Genomic DNA, 18,507 nt, shown 5'->3' with positions numbered 1-18,507 from the left:
CACTTCTGATAAGTGAGCAAAATTTCATGAGTTTTTGAGCACCTGCAAATAATTTTTATTAATACTGGATTGGTCCGCAATCATAGATCCAGACACTGCAGCTCCGGAGATAGAAATACCTGCTAAAAGCGACAGAAGGAGAGAGGAGAGAGATGAGAAAGCACAAAACTACGGGAGAGAGAAGATGTTGAGTTAGTAACATGTAGTAATGGGATAAAAATGCATACAGATGGAGAGGGAGAGGAGGAGAGAGGTGCATCATGGGAAGTCTCCCAGCAGTCTAGGCCTATAGCAGCATATCTAAGGGATGGTTCAGGACTCACCTGAGCCAGCCCTAACTATAAGCTTACTCTTAAATGTGGAGATGGTGTCTGCCTCCCGAATCCAAACTGGGGCCTGATTCCACAGGAGAGGAGCTTGATAACTGAAGGCTCTGGCTCCCAATCCACTTTTGGAGACTCTAGGAACCACAAGTAACCCTGCATTTTGGGAGCGCAGTGTTCTAGTCGGATAATAAGGTATTATGGTTATAAGGTATAAGAACAAAATGAAGACTTTGGAGTGGCCTAGTCAAAGTCCTGACCTGAATCCTATTGAGATGCTGTGGCATGACCTTAAAAAGGCAGTTCATGCTCGAAAACCCTCCAATGTGGCTGAATTACAACAATTCTGCAAAGATGAGTGGGCCAAAATTCCTCCACAGCGCTGTAAAAGACTCACTGCAAGTTATCGCAAATGCTTGATTGCAGTTGTTGCTGCTAAGGGTGGCCCAACCAGTTATTAAGTTTAGGGGACAATCACTTTTTCACACAGAGCCATGTAGGTTTGGATTTTGATTTCCCTTAATAATAACAACCTTCATTTAAAAAATGCATTTTGTGTTTACTTGTGTTATCTTTGACTAATATTTAAATTTGTTTGATGATCTGAACCATTTAAATTTGACAAACATGCAAAAAAAAAAAAAGAAATCAGGAAGGGGGCAAACACTTTTTCACACCACTGTATAATATTGGTAAGCTGACAGTTTCTGTGGTGTGTTGTTGACTGTCATATTCAAAGCTGTCTACCTGCCTTTATAACGCATCCTCCCTCTCCCCCACCCACCCACCCACCCCACAGGCAGAGTGTGTGTATGTGGGTCCAGGTAATGCATCGTGCTTGTGTGTTGAGGGTTGGACAGGTGACGGCAGTGTGTGTGTGGAGATCAACAACTGTCAGCTGGAGAGTCGAGGAGGCTGCAGCCCCAACGCCAACTGTAACCACATCGGACCTGGACAGGCACGTTACTAACAAATAATGATGGATAACAAGCATTAGTTAATAATCATTAACTAAAAAGCTATTTTTTTTACATTTTTGATTTTTATCTTTTTTTCTCCCTGTTTGGGATGCCTTTCCTTCTCCATGTATTTCTAAAAGGCAAGTGACTGGCAGTGTTTTCTAAAGCATTGTTGATGTTTTCACTCTTGTCTCACACTTCTATTTTTAACAAATGTAACAATCCAAATCAACTCAGATGTACGTCACTACACTTGTTCTCATTATCTCCTATTGTCTATATGATTTATTAACTAGTTACTAATCAGCTGTCTGTCAGCTGTAAATACTGTAGAAGACTGTTAAGAACGGTCTGTTTATCTGTCTGTGTGTTTGCAGAGTGAGTGTGTATGTAAAACAGGTTACATGGGGAACGGTATCGTGTGTGATCTCATTAACCCCTGCCTCAAGAAGAATGGAGGCTGCCATGACTTGGTAAACACACACACACACACACACACACAAAGTGTGTTATATTATGTCAGCCATGAAGAAAGAATTGGTTACTAAGGCTGTTACTAAGGATTTCAAAGATGGGTTTTGTTTTCATAATTGTGGCTTTTCTGACTGTGGGTCATGTTAACTTTACATTCACCACCTCTATTGAGATTTGGGAAAGACTTTGGCAAAACAAGATATGTCAGGACAAGCACCACAAGCCTCCTAAAACTAAAATAAGCTCCAAATAAGCTTAAATTTTTACATGAATTACTTCTGCTGATGCTTGGCTCTGAGTCCAAACAAAAGTAAATACAGAAAGTAAGCTCTGTGCTGCTGAGACTTCTGCCTCGACCTTAATGGTGATAAATGGTTTGTGATGCTCAAAGCACCCAAAAAATACAGCTACTGCTCTGTCTGTTTGGAGATGGACAGCTTTTGGTCATACTTTGGTAGAAGATAGTTCTCAATGATAATAGTTATTTTCTCTTACCATTAATATCTGTGGAGTAACCAAGACATTGTTCCTGAAAATACATGTTGCTGTTTAGTTTTTTTAAATGTCATTTCCAGAAGACTTTGATGTGCAATTTGTTTATTTAATTTTTATGTGTGTGTTATGAGTAACAACTCATCCATAAAAAGATGAGAACATACCTTGTGATTACTGCGATCTCAGTAGGTTAGATACATTTCCCATGATCCCTATCTGCTGTACACTCAGGCAGAGTGCTCTCCGAAGAAGGGCGGAGCTCACACCTGTACCTGTCCTGACGGCTACGCTGGAGACGGAAAGATCTGCTACGGATCATTACTGGATGTAAGTATTCAGACCAGTATCATGGAGGAGGGTGGAGCTTGCACCTGTAGGGATATCCCTACAGGTGGCTCTGATTCAAGTCCTTTAATATTGGGTACCTGCCAATACCGAGAAAATTTAACTGGGAGAATGTGACTCCTGAAATTGGCCCAATCAACTAGAGAGAAAATGTATCACACTGTTGGAGTCGTTGGAACCAGAACAACTCTGTTGTACAGTGGTGTTACAGAGTGGAGGGTCTCCCCTCACAAATGATCTTTGGCTGTGTACAGACAACGGCTTGCAGAGAGAAGTAACGTTCGTGGAATCAACGTTAAGCTGCTGCCTGTGACGTCAATTTAATGTGTGAAAGGGACGGTCAGAGCCAGCTAAAAATGTGAAGCTGCTACCTGAATGTTTTGTACAGTGCTACAACCCTAACTAAATACCATAATAACTGTGTGTGTGTGTGTGTGTTTGTAGGAGCTGGACATGAACCCAAAGCTGTACAGTTTCTACCGACTGACTCAGGTGTGTAAAAAACAGACTCACTGCTCTGTAGCTGCTCACTTATTCAATTATATACTTATTATATTTTAAAACTAACTAACACTGTGTGTGCATCCTGTTTTTACTTTGCTTTAAGTTATAGTGTTAGTGCCACACTGCCACACTGCATTCAAATGAAACTACATTTAAATGGAACAGGGTGACCAAATTAGTTTTCCTTGTGGGGATTAATTATGTTATCTAGTCTACTAAACGTCTTCTAAACGTACACGTAGCTGCTGAAACAGCCTGCTGGTCGCTATAATTGTTAAGAAATTAGCCAAAACTTAAAAAAATTTAAAAAGGCTGTAAAACCTATACCTTTTCCTTTCAAAGTAGATGCAACTGCTGTAGTAATTGTGTGTGTGTGTGTGTGTGTGTGTGTGTGTGTGTTTTTAGCAGTACAGTCTCTTCTCTAAGGACCTGAGTGGGAACCTCACATTGTTGGTTCCGTCCAGTGCAGCTCTGAGGAACATTAGTTTAGGTCAGGACTCGTTCTGGACCAGCCGACACCACCTGCCCCACTTCCTGCGGTCAGTCATCTCACACACTGATCAGACATGTATAACACACACACACACACACACACACACAGACACTCTCACACTTTGCTCAGGAAGGTAGCAGTATAGCAGTATATTAAGTTTGTGTGTCTGGATCTACAACAGACATCATGCCTGTAAATCCTCTTCTTTTCTCTGTCTTCTCCAGAGTCAGATGAGAAGATGGATATCAGTTTCCTCTCTGTGTTTCCAGTACAGAGAGATCCAGGACATGTAAAATCTTATCTTAGCACAAAGATTGGAAGAATAGCTGTCAATCTTCTCATCTGACTAGCTAACAAAATGAGCTAGCTTGGTGTGCAGTTGTGGCTGGCTAGTGCTACCAGTGTCGTGCAAGTTCACACTTCCAAAAAAGTACCAAGAAATTAACTAGTTCACGTTCATTTCTTCCTTTTTTTTCCTTTACAAAATTCTTTGAGTTTGACTTGGGTGGAGGAACTTTGTGGCTGTTGGCTCATCTTACCCTTTGTTAATTATTCACTCGCAGATATTTCCCAAGACAGGTCAGATGCTTCAGCTCCATTCAAAAATCTGTGACCCATCAGATTCTGTGACCCAAAACACCAGCATGCTGGGTGACGTAAAACACAGTGCATGAGCGTCGTTAACTCTTGAGGGAGTGAATGATGCTCATGTTCATTAGTTGCAAACGGATACGTTCAGTTCACCGTTCACCAAAACCATGAGCGTGATCAATGATTGGCGCTCTTGTAGTGCATTTATGCACCAGTTAGCTTGCCAGCTAGTAGTAGAAATAGTTCGCAACTAAGCAACTCACCAAGCTTCCAATACAACCTATTTTGTAAAGACCAATGCCAATGAATTGATCGACTAACAAGTATTGTTTTTGTATCAAAAGTCTGATATATCCTATTCCTCTGTGCCATAGAGCTCCAATGATGTCCAAAAACTGTTAAAAACACATAAATGAGCCACAGTGTTGTACTGGGTGACATGTTCCTTCATTACCATAAACACACACACTGTGGTTTATTTTGACTCAGTCCCACACACACCGTCCTGCTGCCCCAAACACTCACTAGAGCACCAAATATATAATAATCCACCACTGAAAATAGTCCCCAACAAATGCACTATTTCCTCCTTTTGAGTAACATTTGCTAAAAACTACAGTGACCAGCTTACAGAGACTTTTTAAAAATGAAACTATACTGTATATTTGTGAGCCGTTTTGACAGATTTATGTCAGAAATGTACGTTGCACATTCTTGGTTTAGGTTGTTTCAAGAGATTTGTTGACAATAAGGGAAATAAAGAATGTACTGCTCAGGAAGACTGCTGTTTTCTCTGACAATGTTGATGCTAATCATGCTTGAACTAGATCCACCAGCAAGCAGATCCAGTATTCAGTAAACGTTTTGACCCATCTGTCATGGTGTAAATCTTTTACTTCACTGTTCACCTCTGGAACATTGGACTTGATGCAACGCAGATCCTTCAGGCTTGAAGCCACATCCACAATCTCCCAGGAGCACATTGTGAGTTTGTGTTTAGTGAAATGAGTCGTAACCATTTCCTTTTGCTCCTTCTGGTTGCAGGGCCCACATCCTGCCAGGGATCTACTCTGTAGAAGATCTGGACAGACTGGTGGGCACCAGGCTCCCCACCCTGAATTCCCCCACCTACTGGGAGATCAGCAACAGCAGCGGGGTAAGAATGGGGTAATTGCAAAAGACCGACTGACTACACATTTAGGTTGATTTACTAAGACCACAGGTGTATTAAGGGTGTTAGGGTTAGGCCATGTGCACACTGTCCGCTACAATTCATGTATACATACCCACACTCTGGGAGTTGCCGCTGCAGTGTGCGGCACTGTTGTTTGTGCTGTGGACTACAGTGCATGTAAACATGTTCTCTGGTTACTTGCATAACCCGATTTCTCTAAGTAACCTGATTTCTTGAGTGCACGTAAATATACTGACTGTGACGACTAATGTTCAACAAAAAATTCTTACAGCACATAACTCGGAAACCACAAACTGCCATTTTTACATTTCTTTATGTAAATAAACAAGATAGAACATGTTAATTAGTGAGTTTCAGAGGCGTTGGTAGTATTTTTAAACTTTGGACAGAGCCAGGCTAGCTGTTTCCCACTGCTTCCAGTCTTTATGCTAAGCTAGGCTAACCATCTTCTTATTTTTCTTCTTATTTTGATTGAAGGAAAGTGAATAAGCACAAGCGAATGTTGAACTATTCCTTAAATTCAGTAATGTATAAATAGACCTATAGATTAGGCTGTATTATATTTAATGAATAATACACTGAATAATACACGTTTTTTTCCAGGTGGATTTGAACTGCAGCCGAATCTTGTTACTTCATTATTAAATATGTCTATGCAGAATCACACTATAGTTATTTCCTGACCTCTGTGATCTCAAATCCCTTTTCTGAACTGCACCTTCTGAGCTCGGCTTCACTCACAGAGACTGGAGGGTTCAGTCCCAGGTGTAGACTGTGTAATGAACTACTGCCTCAGCAAATCAGACATTAATTACACACAATTTGCGAGTGTCTGGTACTCTGTCAAAAATATCCCAATCACACCTGACATATTTTTAGATGTTTTTCAGAGCTAGGTACACACACACACACACACACACAGTATATATTTAACTGTTGTTAATTTGCTCCAGGTGATCCATATTGGAAGGGCCTCCATCCTCACCCACAACCTGCCTGCAATTAATGGCTACATCCACATCATAGACCAGGTAAGAGTCAACCAGGAGGCTAAGTAGAGCAAACAACATATTGGTGATTTAGCTGTTCTTAGAGCTTTACCTAGTGTAGCTAGTTTGTCCTGATGGTTGTTGATGGTGTTTTGTTACAAGGGTTCATCCTCTGGAGGCCATCAACATCCACAGCAAATTTCATGGGAAACTGTTGAACAGACAGACAACATTATCCTTAAAGGCCCAGTGAAACAGCATTAGTTTTCCTAATAGACAGATACTTTATTTATCCCCAGTGGGGAAATTTGCATGTCACAGCAGCGGTACACGAACGACCCACGCAGTACAAAGAATAGTGCAAAAACAAATGTCAAACATAAGTATCATTTTGAGAGGGATTTCATGAAATTGTTCAGGAATTTGGTTGGCTCATTCAAAAGTGGCTCAGTGACCTCGAGTCTCTCGAGAATACAGGGTGATATGGAGCTGTTGTAGAGGACTGTTCACCTGCGCACACACACACACACACACACACACATACCTCCCTTATGAATGAAAGCAAATTTGAGTCATTTTGGTTCCTAAATAATATTTATTTATAAAATAAATATTTAATGAACTGAAACCCTGTCTGTTTACTTGTTTATTTACTTATTTGTTTGTGGTCAGATACTGACCCCACCCCACTCAGAGCTCCCCCCCGAGCCCCCCACCCTGATGGCCTTCCTGAACTCCTCTTCCGACTTCACCTTGTTCAGACAGTACGCTCTGGTAAGTTATCTGTCTGTCTCTCTGAACTCAACCTCGTTAGATTTTTTCTGTGTGTTTTAAAGTGTGTGTGTTTTTTTTCCCCAGATGTACAATCTGTCAGAGGTTCTGGGTGTGTTTGATTTCACCCTCCTGCTGCCAACAGATGATGCCATCAGGCAGCACCTCAACAGGACTAACTCTTCCATCCTGGTAGGTCCAGATGTTATGAGCCAGTGCTGGCCTGCAAACCCTCCACTATGATCAAAATTACACGAAAATGGATGCTACAGCATACATATCTGCTCTGTAAATCACTTGTTCTGCATTCTCTTTGAATAAAAATCAGAAACCAAAAGGGAGAAATTTATATTTTATATTTTTGGTTTCATGATGGTGCCCCCTTGTTTTGCTTTAACTCATCTGAATATTGTCTCTTTACATAGATGAAGAACTTGTTTCCATATAGCCAATCAAATTGCTTAATTTTAAACCACATTTGCATTAAGAGATAACGTCAGCATTCTGTCGTAGGCAGACGGTCACACTGAGCCAGACAGCAGCCTGCTACAAAACACAAGAACCACAGACTCTGAACAACAACCCAAATTACCTTTCCTGCTAACGTCGTCTTCTTTTTATCTAACTTACACAAACATGAACACAGGTCTTGTCTTGCACCTTAGCTTGTTGAACGAGCAACCAAACAAACATTCACTGGGGAAAAGTGCACTGCTAATGTTAGTTTGCAGGTTAGATAGCTGCTCAGCTCCTCAGCTGTCACACATTAAACAGCATGTAAACGTACCTGCAAATGTTACTTCGGTCTGGTTACATGCTGGTGCGGTCCTTACTCTTCTAAACCACTAACAACACGCTGTCTGCCCATGACATGTAGGCTACAGCGCCAGTTTGTTTACTTTGTCTCTTGTTCCTATGTTGGAGCTCAGCCTGCCAGCTTCTGTCAATCAAACACAGACAGGGACACGCCCCTCCAGCTGGCTGAGAGGAAAAGTATTTCTGACATTTCCCCAAAGACCTTTTTTTTCTTCCATTTAATAATGTTATGGCACAGGTAGTACGGGTCATTATGCTCCAACCAATCAGCAGTGACTAAGGCTGGGTATTGGAACTCGATACCTTACCGAAATAATCCAGTACCAAGTAGTATCGAAACGTCTCCAATCAAACGATACGTGCATTTGATTCTTTTTGTACCCAGATCTAGAAAAAAACGACTATTTGTATAGTTTTGCTCGCAGCCAATCACCGCAAGCGTTCTTCGATTTATTGCGACATGTAATTGGCCCACTACTGCACCTACAGCTAGCAGCTACAGAGAGTGGGCTGCCCCTCCACACACACTGAGCACTTAATCGCCTCATTCTCCTGCGGGCTGGACCCGGACTCAGCTCCAGAGTAGTGTGTGGAGTACTGATGGAGTGTGCCAGTGTGTGGCAGCCTGCCCTGCAGACATCCACTCTGCCTAGCCCAGAGACACTCTGACAGCGACTGATTTGTAAAACAGACACAACCAGAGCTACACATAGCCTAATACAACCTCTAAGCTTGACTCAAACTGTTAATAATATAGTATTATTATTATTATTATAGTATTTCAGAATTTCCCATTACTCAACACTCTGATAAACCAGGGTGGTCTGTTGGGCTGGCTCTCTACACTTATCTCGTGCATTAATATCAAATTCAAGAACACTTTCAAAATATATTTGTGTAAAAATCATTTGGATGGGGGAGGAGTGGAGGCATTTTACGCAACTGAATGCTTCCATTCACATGATGGGTATCGAATGAAGTACTCTAGTGGTATCTATCACTTTAAGGGTACTAGTTTTGGTAGGTATTGTAATTTTTTAAACGATACCCAGCCCTAGCAGTGACTAACGTTTGTCATGTCAATGATAGAAATATGTTGATTTAAGAATTGTTATTATTTCTGTAAATTGACTCACAACAACCTGCACAGCTGCAAACATCTCATCCACACATGAAGATAATGTCCTCATTCTTTATTCCGCCTAAAAAGCTCTGATTGGTCAGTTGTTTTTCCAACTGGGGAAACAGCTGCCAATCGGCACAACAACAGACTTATCAGAGATGTGGGCGGACATTATCAATAAACCAGAATTATCCTTTAACCCACCTCTTCTGTCTATCTGTTTGTGTATCTCTATTTGTCTGTCTCTCTGTCCAGGACTCTGATGTGTTCAAGTACCATGTGATTCTCATGGAGCTGCTCTTCCCCAACCACCTGCATGACGGCACTATGAGAAGCACACTGCTGGGTAGCGAGTACCAGGTCCAGTTCCACTTAAACAACAACAACCAGGTAACAATAGTTGGACCACAAGTTTTCACAGTCATGTGAGCAACCTTCCAAAATCTTTCTCACACCAGAACATTGAAGTGTCTATTAGTTTAAGGACCATGCTGCTGCATTTGCATTCCTGCCAGTTTTTTGATTGATTTCCTTACTTTCAGGCAGCCATACGTTTCAATTAATTTCTATGAAAATCAAAATGCAGAGAAATAATCCATCACAGTGAATATATAGACACATTTATTTTTGGTCAAAGTTACATAATTTTTGTCTGGTGTTGCAGTTGAGAGCAGTTGTATTTTCAATTATTACCTGGTGGTGTGTTCAAGGACATTCTTACATCTGAGGTCTGAGAGTAAGCTGCAGAACAGCAAAATTATTATATAATTTGTCTTCTGAGTTTGATTTTATGACAGTGATTGTCAATTAAATGCTTATCAGCAGCTGCCTGTCAGTTCCACAGAGGAGAGTTCCTGCTCCACAGCTGCATTGTCAGGTGATGATACCAAAACTTTGACAGAGAATTAAAGCTTCCTAAATGTTGATTGTGATGGACTATCTCTATACAGCAAGTTTCAAGTCTCTGCAAGTGAATATTCATAGAAATGAACTGAGACGAATGGCTGCCCAGAAAGAAGGTAATCAATCTAAAACCTGATGGGATGATTTGAAAGATGATAAGCATTTTTGTGAAGTATAAAAGATTCATAATTAATGTGCTGAGACATGCAAACACATCTGTATGGAGGAATGGAGAATGGAAATCTGTATGGTCAGGTGGAGTGAAGAGTCTAATTTGTTTCTTGTCCTCCAGACAACTGTGAACGACATTCCTCTTGACGGCAGTTTCATTGAGACGCAGTACGGTGTCATCATAGTCCTCCCTCAGGTCCTCAAAATCCGCCGCAACAGATGCAGCAAACAGGTCACCATGAAGGTCAATGTAAGGATGGAGGGAGTGATGGATGGATGAATGAATGAATGGAAAGAAGGATAGATGGATGGACGAATGAATGAATCAATGAATCAATGGACATATATGGGTGGATGGATGGACAGATGGAGGGATGAAGGAATGGATGGGTGGATGAATGGAAGGATGAACCTGCTATTTTGGTTCATGTATGTGCAGCAGCGCCAAGTGCAAAAGGTCTGGATGAAGGGGAATATAGATAAGATGGCAATCATGTACAACATCTGTTATTATGACACGTGAGGTTTACACATAAAATTGTGACATGCATCTATATATCTATATGTACACATAGGTATACCTTTATCTATTTATTTTAAACACACACACACACAGTATATATATACTGTCTGGGTCTCTGCCAAAGACGTGCATTTGTCCTCTCCCTGAGGGGAATGCAAAAGAGGGTCAGAAGGGGCATTTCAACTTGCATTCTGTCCTGTATGTGTAAACATCCATCCATCCATCCATTTTCTACCGCTTGGTCCCGTTAGGGGTCGCGGGTGACTGGAGCCTATCCCAGTGACTTTGGGCCTTAGGCAGGGTACACCCTGGACAGTGGCCAACTCGTCGCAGGGCTGTATGTGTAAACAGTTCCTGTAAATTTAGTGTCTGTTGTTCCTGCATCAAAATCAGCATATTGAATCATCATTCTTTTCCAATATTTCTAACTAAGGATACCATATCAATTACTGTATATATTCAATTTTGCATTATAAACTCAGTTCATTTGTTCTTTTTTTCCTCTGTGAGCCCTTGATGAAGTCCAGACACCATCCTGACCATTGGCCCTTTAAAAGGGTCAGTGCTGGGTCGGGGCCATGCACGACCTGTGAAAGCAGGATGTAATTTAATAAATTGGCTTAGGTTCCGTGCCAGTTATCTGCTGTGAGTCCTGTCAGGCGTTTCTTGACCCAGAGGTCTTGTGAGCAGGAGGGTTAGAAAAAGTTCTCTCAGTTCTCTGTGAAAGGGGTAAAACTGGTGTCATCACAGCTACACCACACACCTGCAGCTAGAAGCAGTGGGTGTGGGCTTTTAAACAGTTTATTAGTACAGTGACGATAAAAATAAATAATAAAAAATGTTGGTAAGGCATTTTATATGATCGCATCAATCATATGCTATTTCACTTTTACTGTATCTCACGTCATAAATGGTCACCATAATGCATTTCATGTCGTATGCACGATCTTCGAACCCCAAAAAATGCAGAATACCGAGAAGTCTCTGTAATCCAAAACACACTTTATTCGTAATAAAGTCGAATGGTGAATGAGCAGTGTAAACAGACGACGACAGGCAAGGTGAAGCTGGCTGGAGAAGCAGGCAGACAGGCAGACAGGAATCCAGGAAACCACAGGAGCGGCGATCACCAGCACCGGGTAATGCCTTAGGCAGAGCAAAAACAGACAGGATCAAAAACACGAAGGAAAAACACACTTGCAAAAAGTACTTAGCTTAGCGAGAGCCTAGACGTGGTTGTCGTGACAATGGGGACGATCTGGCGTCGGAGTAGTGGAAGAGCCTGGTATATAAGCTGTGAAGACTGATGAGTAGATGGGAGACAGGTGTGCTGGTGATCAGCCGCAGGTGGGAGGTTCCTAGAGCCAGGCAGGTAACATACACACATACACACACCCATATCCAAAGACAAGTAGGGGACCCACAAGACACACCAGGAAGGGGAACACACAGAGAACACAGGGCTGGAGGGGAAAAGGTGGCAGACTACCACAGTACCCCCTCCTCAACGGGAGCCTCCTGGCGACCCACCAGGTTTCTCCGGGTGGGCCCGGTGAAATTCCTTCACCATCCTAGGATCGAGGATGCGGGAACGGGGAACCCAGGACCGTTCCTCTGGACCATATCCCTCCCAGTCCACAAGGTATTGGAACCCCCTCCCCCGGCGGCGGACGTCCATAAGACGTCTGACGGAGAAGGCCGGCTGGTTATCAATGACCCGGGCGGGTGGAGGGGTGACGGAAGGAGGGCACAGAGTGCTGGAGGTGACTGGTTTGAGCTGAGAAACGTGAAAGGTGGGATGGACCCTCATGGAGCGGGGTAGCTTGAGTCTGACAGCAGCAGGGTTAATGATCCGTTCAATAACAAAAGGGCCAATGTAGCGAGGAGACAGTTTCTTAGACTCAGTCCTTAATGGGATATTCTTAGAAGATAACCAAACACTCTGACCTGGTCTGTAAGTGGGTGCTGGTATTCGGCGACGATCTGCGATCTGACGGTTCCTCTCAGTCGATCGAAGAAGGGCGGCCCGAGTCTCTCTCCAAACCCTTCGGCAACGCCGGAGATGGTGTTGCACGGATGGAACCGCGAGCTCACTCTCCTGGGCTGGAAAAAGGGGTGGCTGATACCCAGCGAGGATTCAAAAGGGAGAGTCCGGAAGCTGCGCACGTTAGGGAGTTGTGCGCATACTCTACCCAGGGGAGTTGGGAACTCCAAGAGGTGGGATTGGAGGCGACCACACAACGAAGAGCTGCTTCAAGGTCCTGATTGGCTCTCTCCGTCTGCCCGTTAGATTGTGGGTGAAAGCCGGAGGAGAGACTAATGGTTGCCCCCAGAGCTTGGCCAAAAGCTCTCCAGACCTGAGAAATAAACTGGGGACCTCGATCCGAAACAATGTCCAAAGGGATCCCATGGAGTCGGAACACTTGATGAGTCAGAAGCTCAGCTGTCTCCAGCGCAGAAGGGAGCTTGGGTAAGGCCACGAAGTGTACCGCCTTGGAAAATCGGTCCACAATGGTCAGAACGGTGGTGTTCCCCTGCGATGGAGGCAGTCCGGTGACGAAGTCCAGGGCGATATGGGACCAAGGACGACTGGGAACTGGGAGTGGAAGCAGAAGACCAGCTGGTGGTCGATGTGAAGACTTCCCACGAGCACATGTAGTACAGGCGGCCACGAATGCCCGGGTGTCGGCCTCCATGGTGGTCCACCAAAAGTGCCGTCGAAGGAGAGAGAGAGTACGGGTGACGCCAGGATGACAGGCGAAACGGGAGTTGTGGACCCATTGTAGTACTTGAGATCGCATGGCGTCGGGGACAAACAAGCGGTTCGGTGGACCGTTACCTGGGTCTGGCTGATCCCTCTGGGCCTCCCTCACTTTAGCTTCGATCTCCCACGTGAGTGCCGCTACCACACAGGTGGGGGGCAGGATCGTATCTGACCCGGACTCCTGGTCCAGGGGAAGATCTTGGCGAGACAAGGCATCGGCCTTGATGTTCTTAGATCCGGGTCGGTAGGTGAGGGTGAATTCAAAACGCCCAAAAAACAACGCCCATCGTGCTTGCCGAGAGTTTAATCTTTTAGCCGACTGAATATACTCAAGGTTCTTATGGTCTGTCCAGACTATAAATGGCTGCTCAGCTCCCTCCAGCCAATGGCGCCACTCCTCCAAAGCCATCTTGACAGCCAAGAGCTCCCTGTTGCCCACATCATAATTACGTTCGGCGGGAGTGAGTCGGCGTGAGAAAAACGCACAAGGGTGGAGTCTCTGGTCGGCGTCGGAGTACTGAGAAAGTATGGCTCCGACTCCCACGTCAGAAGCATCCACCTCCACCGTGAATTGACGTGAAGCATCCGGTTGGATCAGGATGGGCGCGGCCGTGAACAGGGCCTTAAGCTTGGCCCAAGCTGTGTTAGCCTCTGCGCTCCAAGCAAAAGCCACTTTCGAGGAGGTGAGTCTGGTGAGGGGAGCCGCCACCCGACTGTAGTCACGGATGAATCTCCGATAGAAATTCGCAAACCCGAGGAAGCGTTGCAGCTGTTTACGGTTGGTAGGTGTAGGCCACTCTGATACCGCCTTTACCTTGGCCGGGTCCGTCCTCATCCGCCCACTCTCCAAGATGTAGCCCAAGAAACTGACGGAGTCCGTATGGAATTGGCACTTCTCCGCCTTGACGAAAAGACGGTTCTCCAAGAGCCGTTGTAATACTAGACGGACATGGTTGACGTGGCTGGCTGGGTCTTGGGAGAAGATGAGGATGTCGTCGAGGTATACGACAACAAAGCGGTTCAGGAAGTCACGGAGAACGTCATTCACCAGAGCCTGGAATACTGCCGGAGCGTTGGTGAGTCCGAACGGCATTACGAGGTATTCGAAATGTCCCAGGGGTGTGTTGAAGGCAGTCTTCCATTCGTCCCCCTCCCTTATGCGGACCAGATGGTAAGCATTGCGGAGATCCAGCTTAGAGAAGATGGTGGACCCGTGGAGAGGTTCGAATGTAGAATTGATGAGAGGCAGGGGTACTTGTTCTTCACGGTGATGAGGTTAAGACCTCTGTAGTCAATGCAGGGGCGTAGTGTCTTGTCCTTCTTGGCCACGAAGAAAAACCCTGCCCCTACCGGTGAGGAGGAGGCTCGAATGAGGCCTGTCTGTAAAGAGTCTCTAATGTATGTCTCCATGGCCTCCCGTTCAGGTCGGGACAGATTGTAGAGGCGACTCGATGGAAGAGAGGCGCCAGGCAGGAGATCGATGGCGCAATCATAAGGGCGGTGTGGAGGAAGGACAGAGCCCGGTCTTTACTGAACACCTCTTGTAGGTCGTGGTATTCCCTCGGGATATTGGTTAGGTCGGGAGGAGCTGGAGAGGGGTGGAAGTCTTGACCTCAGAGGGAGACCGGGCAGACTGGAGGCAGGTGGAAAGACAGTAAGAGCTCCAGCTCAGGATTCTTCCTGTCTCCCAATTAATGTGGGGATTGTGTTGCCGCAGCCAGGGATAACCCAGAACAAGAGGTGTCCGAGCGCGAGATAAGTTGAAAGCGAAGCTCCTCGCGATGATTACCGGACAAGACGAGTAACCGGGAGAGTGCGATGGGTTACCTGGGCTAGGAACGACCATCCAGAGCCTCCACCTTCCGCGGACACTGCAACAACTCCGTGGAGATGCCTGCCTGTCGAGCCAGGTCCACGTCCAGGAAGTTGTCCTCAGCTCCAGAATCGACCAGAGCCAGCAACGGAAGAGAAGTGCATGGGAGATGAAGTGTTGCCGGAACCTGTAATCGAGAGAGCTCCGGCTGACGAGGGTTGTTGTGGCTCACCAGAACCCCACTGCAACTGATGAGCCTAATCTTTTGGCCTCACAGGACAGGAAGCCAGGAAGTGCCCCTGCTGGCCGCAATAGTAGCACTCCCCCGCTGTGCGTCTCCGTAACCTCAGTTCCGGTGTGAGTCGAGCCCGACCCAGCTGCATTGGCTCCGGGTCTGGATTGACGGGTGGCTGCGGGGAATCTCCGCGGCCAAGGTCGGATCTCCGTGTTTGGAGCTCGGGGAAGAGAGAAAACGGCATGGCATGAGTCCAGAAGCCTGATGGTGACGCTCCTTGCGTCGCTCCCGAATGCGATTGTCCACCCTAATGCATAGGTTAATTAATGCGTCCAGCCCAGCGGGTTCGTCCCGGGTAGCTAACTCATCCTTGAGTTGCTCACTTAACCCCCTCTTGAATGCACTGACCAGTGCCGGTTCGTTCCAACGGGAGTCGGCGGCTAGTGTGCGAAACTCGATAGAATAATCCGCCACACTACGAGCCCCTTGGCTGGTCCGAAGCAGACGGTCACCAGCGGTTCCACAGGCGTTGGAGTGGTCAAAAACGGATGTCATAGTCTCCAGGAAGTCAGCCAAAGAGATCGAGGTGAGAGGCCGGCTGGCGTGTGTAGCTTCGGCCCAAGCTAACGCTCTTCCCGTAACAGTCCCACGATGTAGTTGATCTTGGACTGATCAGAGGAGAATGTGACCGGGCGCTGGCAGAAAACCAAAGAACATTGCAACAAGAAGCCCCGACAACCGGTAACCTCTCGGAGAGAAGGGCTCGGGTCCGGCATGGGAGTCCCGGTGGGGTGGTGAGGACAAGGCAGGAGCGGAGTAGCCGGTGGTGTTAACGCCACCGGGCCGAGAGAGTTGAGAAGAAAGTCTGGAGACCTGATGAGTTAACTGGGTAATCTGGGAGACCATGGCCTGGTTGCTGTCTGTTAGTGCCCGGATTAGCTGCTCATGCTGTCCAAGAAGAATGCCCTGGTTGGTCAGCGCTAGCTGGAACGGTGTTGCTTCCGGGTTGGCGTCTGCGGGGTTCATGTTTGGCCAGATCGTTCTGTCGTATGCACGATCTTCGAACCCCAAAAAATGCAGAATACCGAGAAGTCTCTGTAATCCAAAACACACTTTATTCGTAATAAAGTCGAATGGTGAATGAGCAGTGTAAACAGACGACGACAGGCAAGGTGAAGCTGGCTGGAGAAGCAGGCAGACAGGCAGACAGGAATCCAGGAAACCACAGGAGCGGCGATCACCAGCACCGGGTAATGCCTTAGGCAGAGCAAAAACAGACAGGATCAAAAACACGAAGGAAAAACACACTTGCAAAAAGTACTTAGCTTAGCGAGAGCCTAGACGTAGTTGTCGTACAATGTACGGGGACGATCTGGCGTCGGAGTAGTGGAAGAGCCTGGTATATAAGCTGTGAAGACTGATGAGTAGATGGGAGACAGGTGTGCTGGTGATCAGCCGCAGGTGGGAGGTTCCTAGAGCCAGGCAGGTAACATACACACATACACACACCCATATCCAAAGACAAGTAGGGGACCCACAAGACACACCAGGAAGGGGAACACACAGAGAACACAGGGCTGGAGGGGAAAAGGTGGCAGACTACCACATTTCAAGAATAAAACATGAAACATCACTCGCTAAAAAGAAAATTGGAAAGGAAAGATTGATATATCACGGTCCAACGTCTCCTGTATGAACAGGCAGAATTCTGAGTTATAACCCACCAGTCTGATGTGTGTAGAGGTGTGTGTGGTTATTTTGTTGCTGCTTGATGTCATTTGCACGTGATTTAATCAAGGTAAACATAGTTAACAATGTTGTGTAATGGCACTTCTCAAATTTGAAGCTGCAGATTTATCAACATATGTGTCCTGCTGCCTTCAAATGGCTGCAGGTATTTAATGAACTGAAGGAGAAGCTTTTCATACAGTCTTAAGAATCACATTACTAATTAACCACATTAAACTTTATTTTTTGATGCAGATTTAAATGCATCTGCAGGCTGGGGAGTGTTTAATTAAAACTGTTGATTTACATTTTAAGCATTATTCCATTATTGCAGCACATTTGCTCCAAAGTATTTAGTTTGTTCTTGTGGACAAAATCATTAGATTGGCAGTGACTTTGTGGCAGATACAGATGTGGTTCTGATTGTTAGGATGGATGGATGATGGTGTTTGTCCCAGTTATTCCAACCCCTCTTTCCCTCTCTCTGTCCTTGTCTCCAGGGAAGGTGTACAGACTGTGGTGGGCCACCTCGATGCCTGTTCAACTACAAACCAGTAAGAAAGCTGTTACCCTACAGGAGGTGGACGCAATAACATGAACATCTGTGCAACATTATCCAGAAACAAAATCAACGGCCTCCAAAAGTGACCTTAAAGTTAAATCAACTACCAAATTCTAACATTCACAAAGTGAGGGTAGAGCGGACTAGATTAGATTTAATCACATTGTGTTGTACACATGTTGTTTTTATTTGCACCACACACTAAAAAAACTGAGTCGTGTTTTTGAGCAGGTTCTAATTGTCAAAATAGTTGTATTTATGTGCAGTTTTTCAGCCATCAGTCATCTCTGCAGGTGCCTGTGTTCTACAGCTCTCAGTGTGGGTTTCTACTGTGTTTCTGATGTGTTCTACTGCAGATCAGACAACAGTTTCCAGCCAACATGAAGCCCAACTGTAAATTCAGGAAGCGAGTCGGATCCAGGAGGAAGACGGTGTCAGGCTGTTACATCGATTGTCTTCGGTTAACCATGGTCTGCTGACACTACTACTAGCACTTTGGTTCTACCACTGGGCAAAACTTACATAATAACAATAATTTTACCTACAAAATGTGAGCAAATATGAATTAAATGTGAGTCCCACCTTAACATCTTGCCCTTATGTGCTTGTGCATTATACATTAGGAAACAAATTCTCTAATTAATGATGAAACGAGCGCCCGTAGTGTTCAGGATGGTCATTAACCCTTTAATGGTCTTTTCAACAGTTTGGTAGAGCACATTTTGAGCTG

The 18,507-nt window shown here is 45.2% G+C and overlaps 1 protein-coding gene across 3 annotated transcripts in view; it reads left to right on the top strand.

Moving 5' to 3' along the window:
- Nucleotides 1-18,507, top strand: part of stab1 (stabilin 1) — a 100,584-nt gene that overhangs the window by 38,963 nt on the left and 43,114 nt on the right. For 2 of the 3 annotated variants that reach the window (XM_044165522.1, XM_044165540.1), the window contains exons 25-37: nt 1,123-1,281; nt 1,660-1,755; nt 2,483-2,578; nt 3,041-3,088; nt 3,506-3,639; nt 5,229-5,340; nt 6,333-6,410; nt 7,041-7,142; nt 7,227-7,331; nt 9,334-9,468; nt 10,274-10,402; nt 17,716-17,769; nt 18,134-18,247. In XM_044165522.1, coding sequence (XP_044021457.1) covers nt 1,123-1,281; nt 1,660-1,755; nt 2,483-2,578; nt 3,041-3,088; nt 3,506-3,639; nt 5,229-5,340; nt 6,333-6,410; nt 7,041-7,142; nt 7,227-7,331; nt 9,334-9,468; nt 10,274-10,402; nt 17,716-17,769; nt 18,134-18,247 — 1,362 coding nt within the window. The remainder of the gene's footprint in view (nt 1-1,122; nt 1,282-1,659; nt 1,756-2,482; nt 2,579-3,040; nt 3,089-3,505; nt 3,640-5,228; nt 5,341-6,332; nt 6,411-7,040; nt 7,143-7,226; nt 7,332-9,333; nt 9,469-10,273; nt 10,403-17,715; nt 17,770-18,133; nt 18,248-18,507) is intronic. The other variant, XM_044165532.1, reaches the window with a different exon arrangement.

The sequence above is a fragment of the Siniperca chuatsi genome, linkage group LG2 (genome assembly GCF_020085105.1).
Source record: "Siniperca chuatsi isolate FFG_IHB_CAS linkage group LG2, ASM2008510v1, whole genome shotgun sequence".
NCBI lineage: Eukaryota > Metazoa > Chordata > Actinopteri > Centrarchiformes > Sinipercidae > Siniperca > Siniperca chuatsi.
This window is presented reverse-complemented; position numbering and strand designations above follow the sequence as displayed.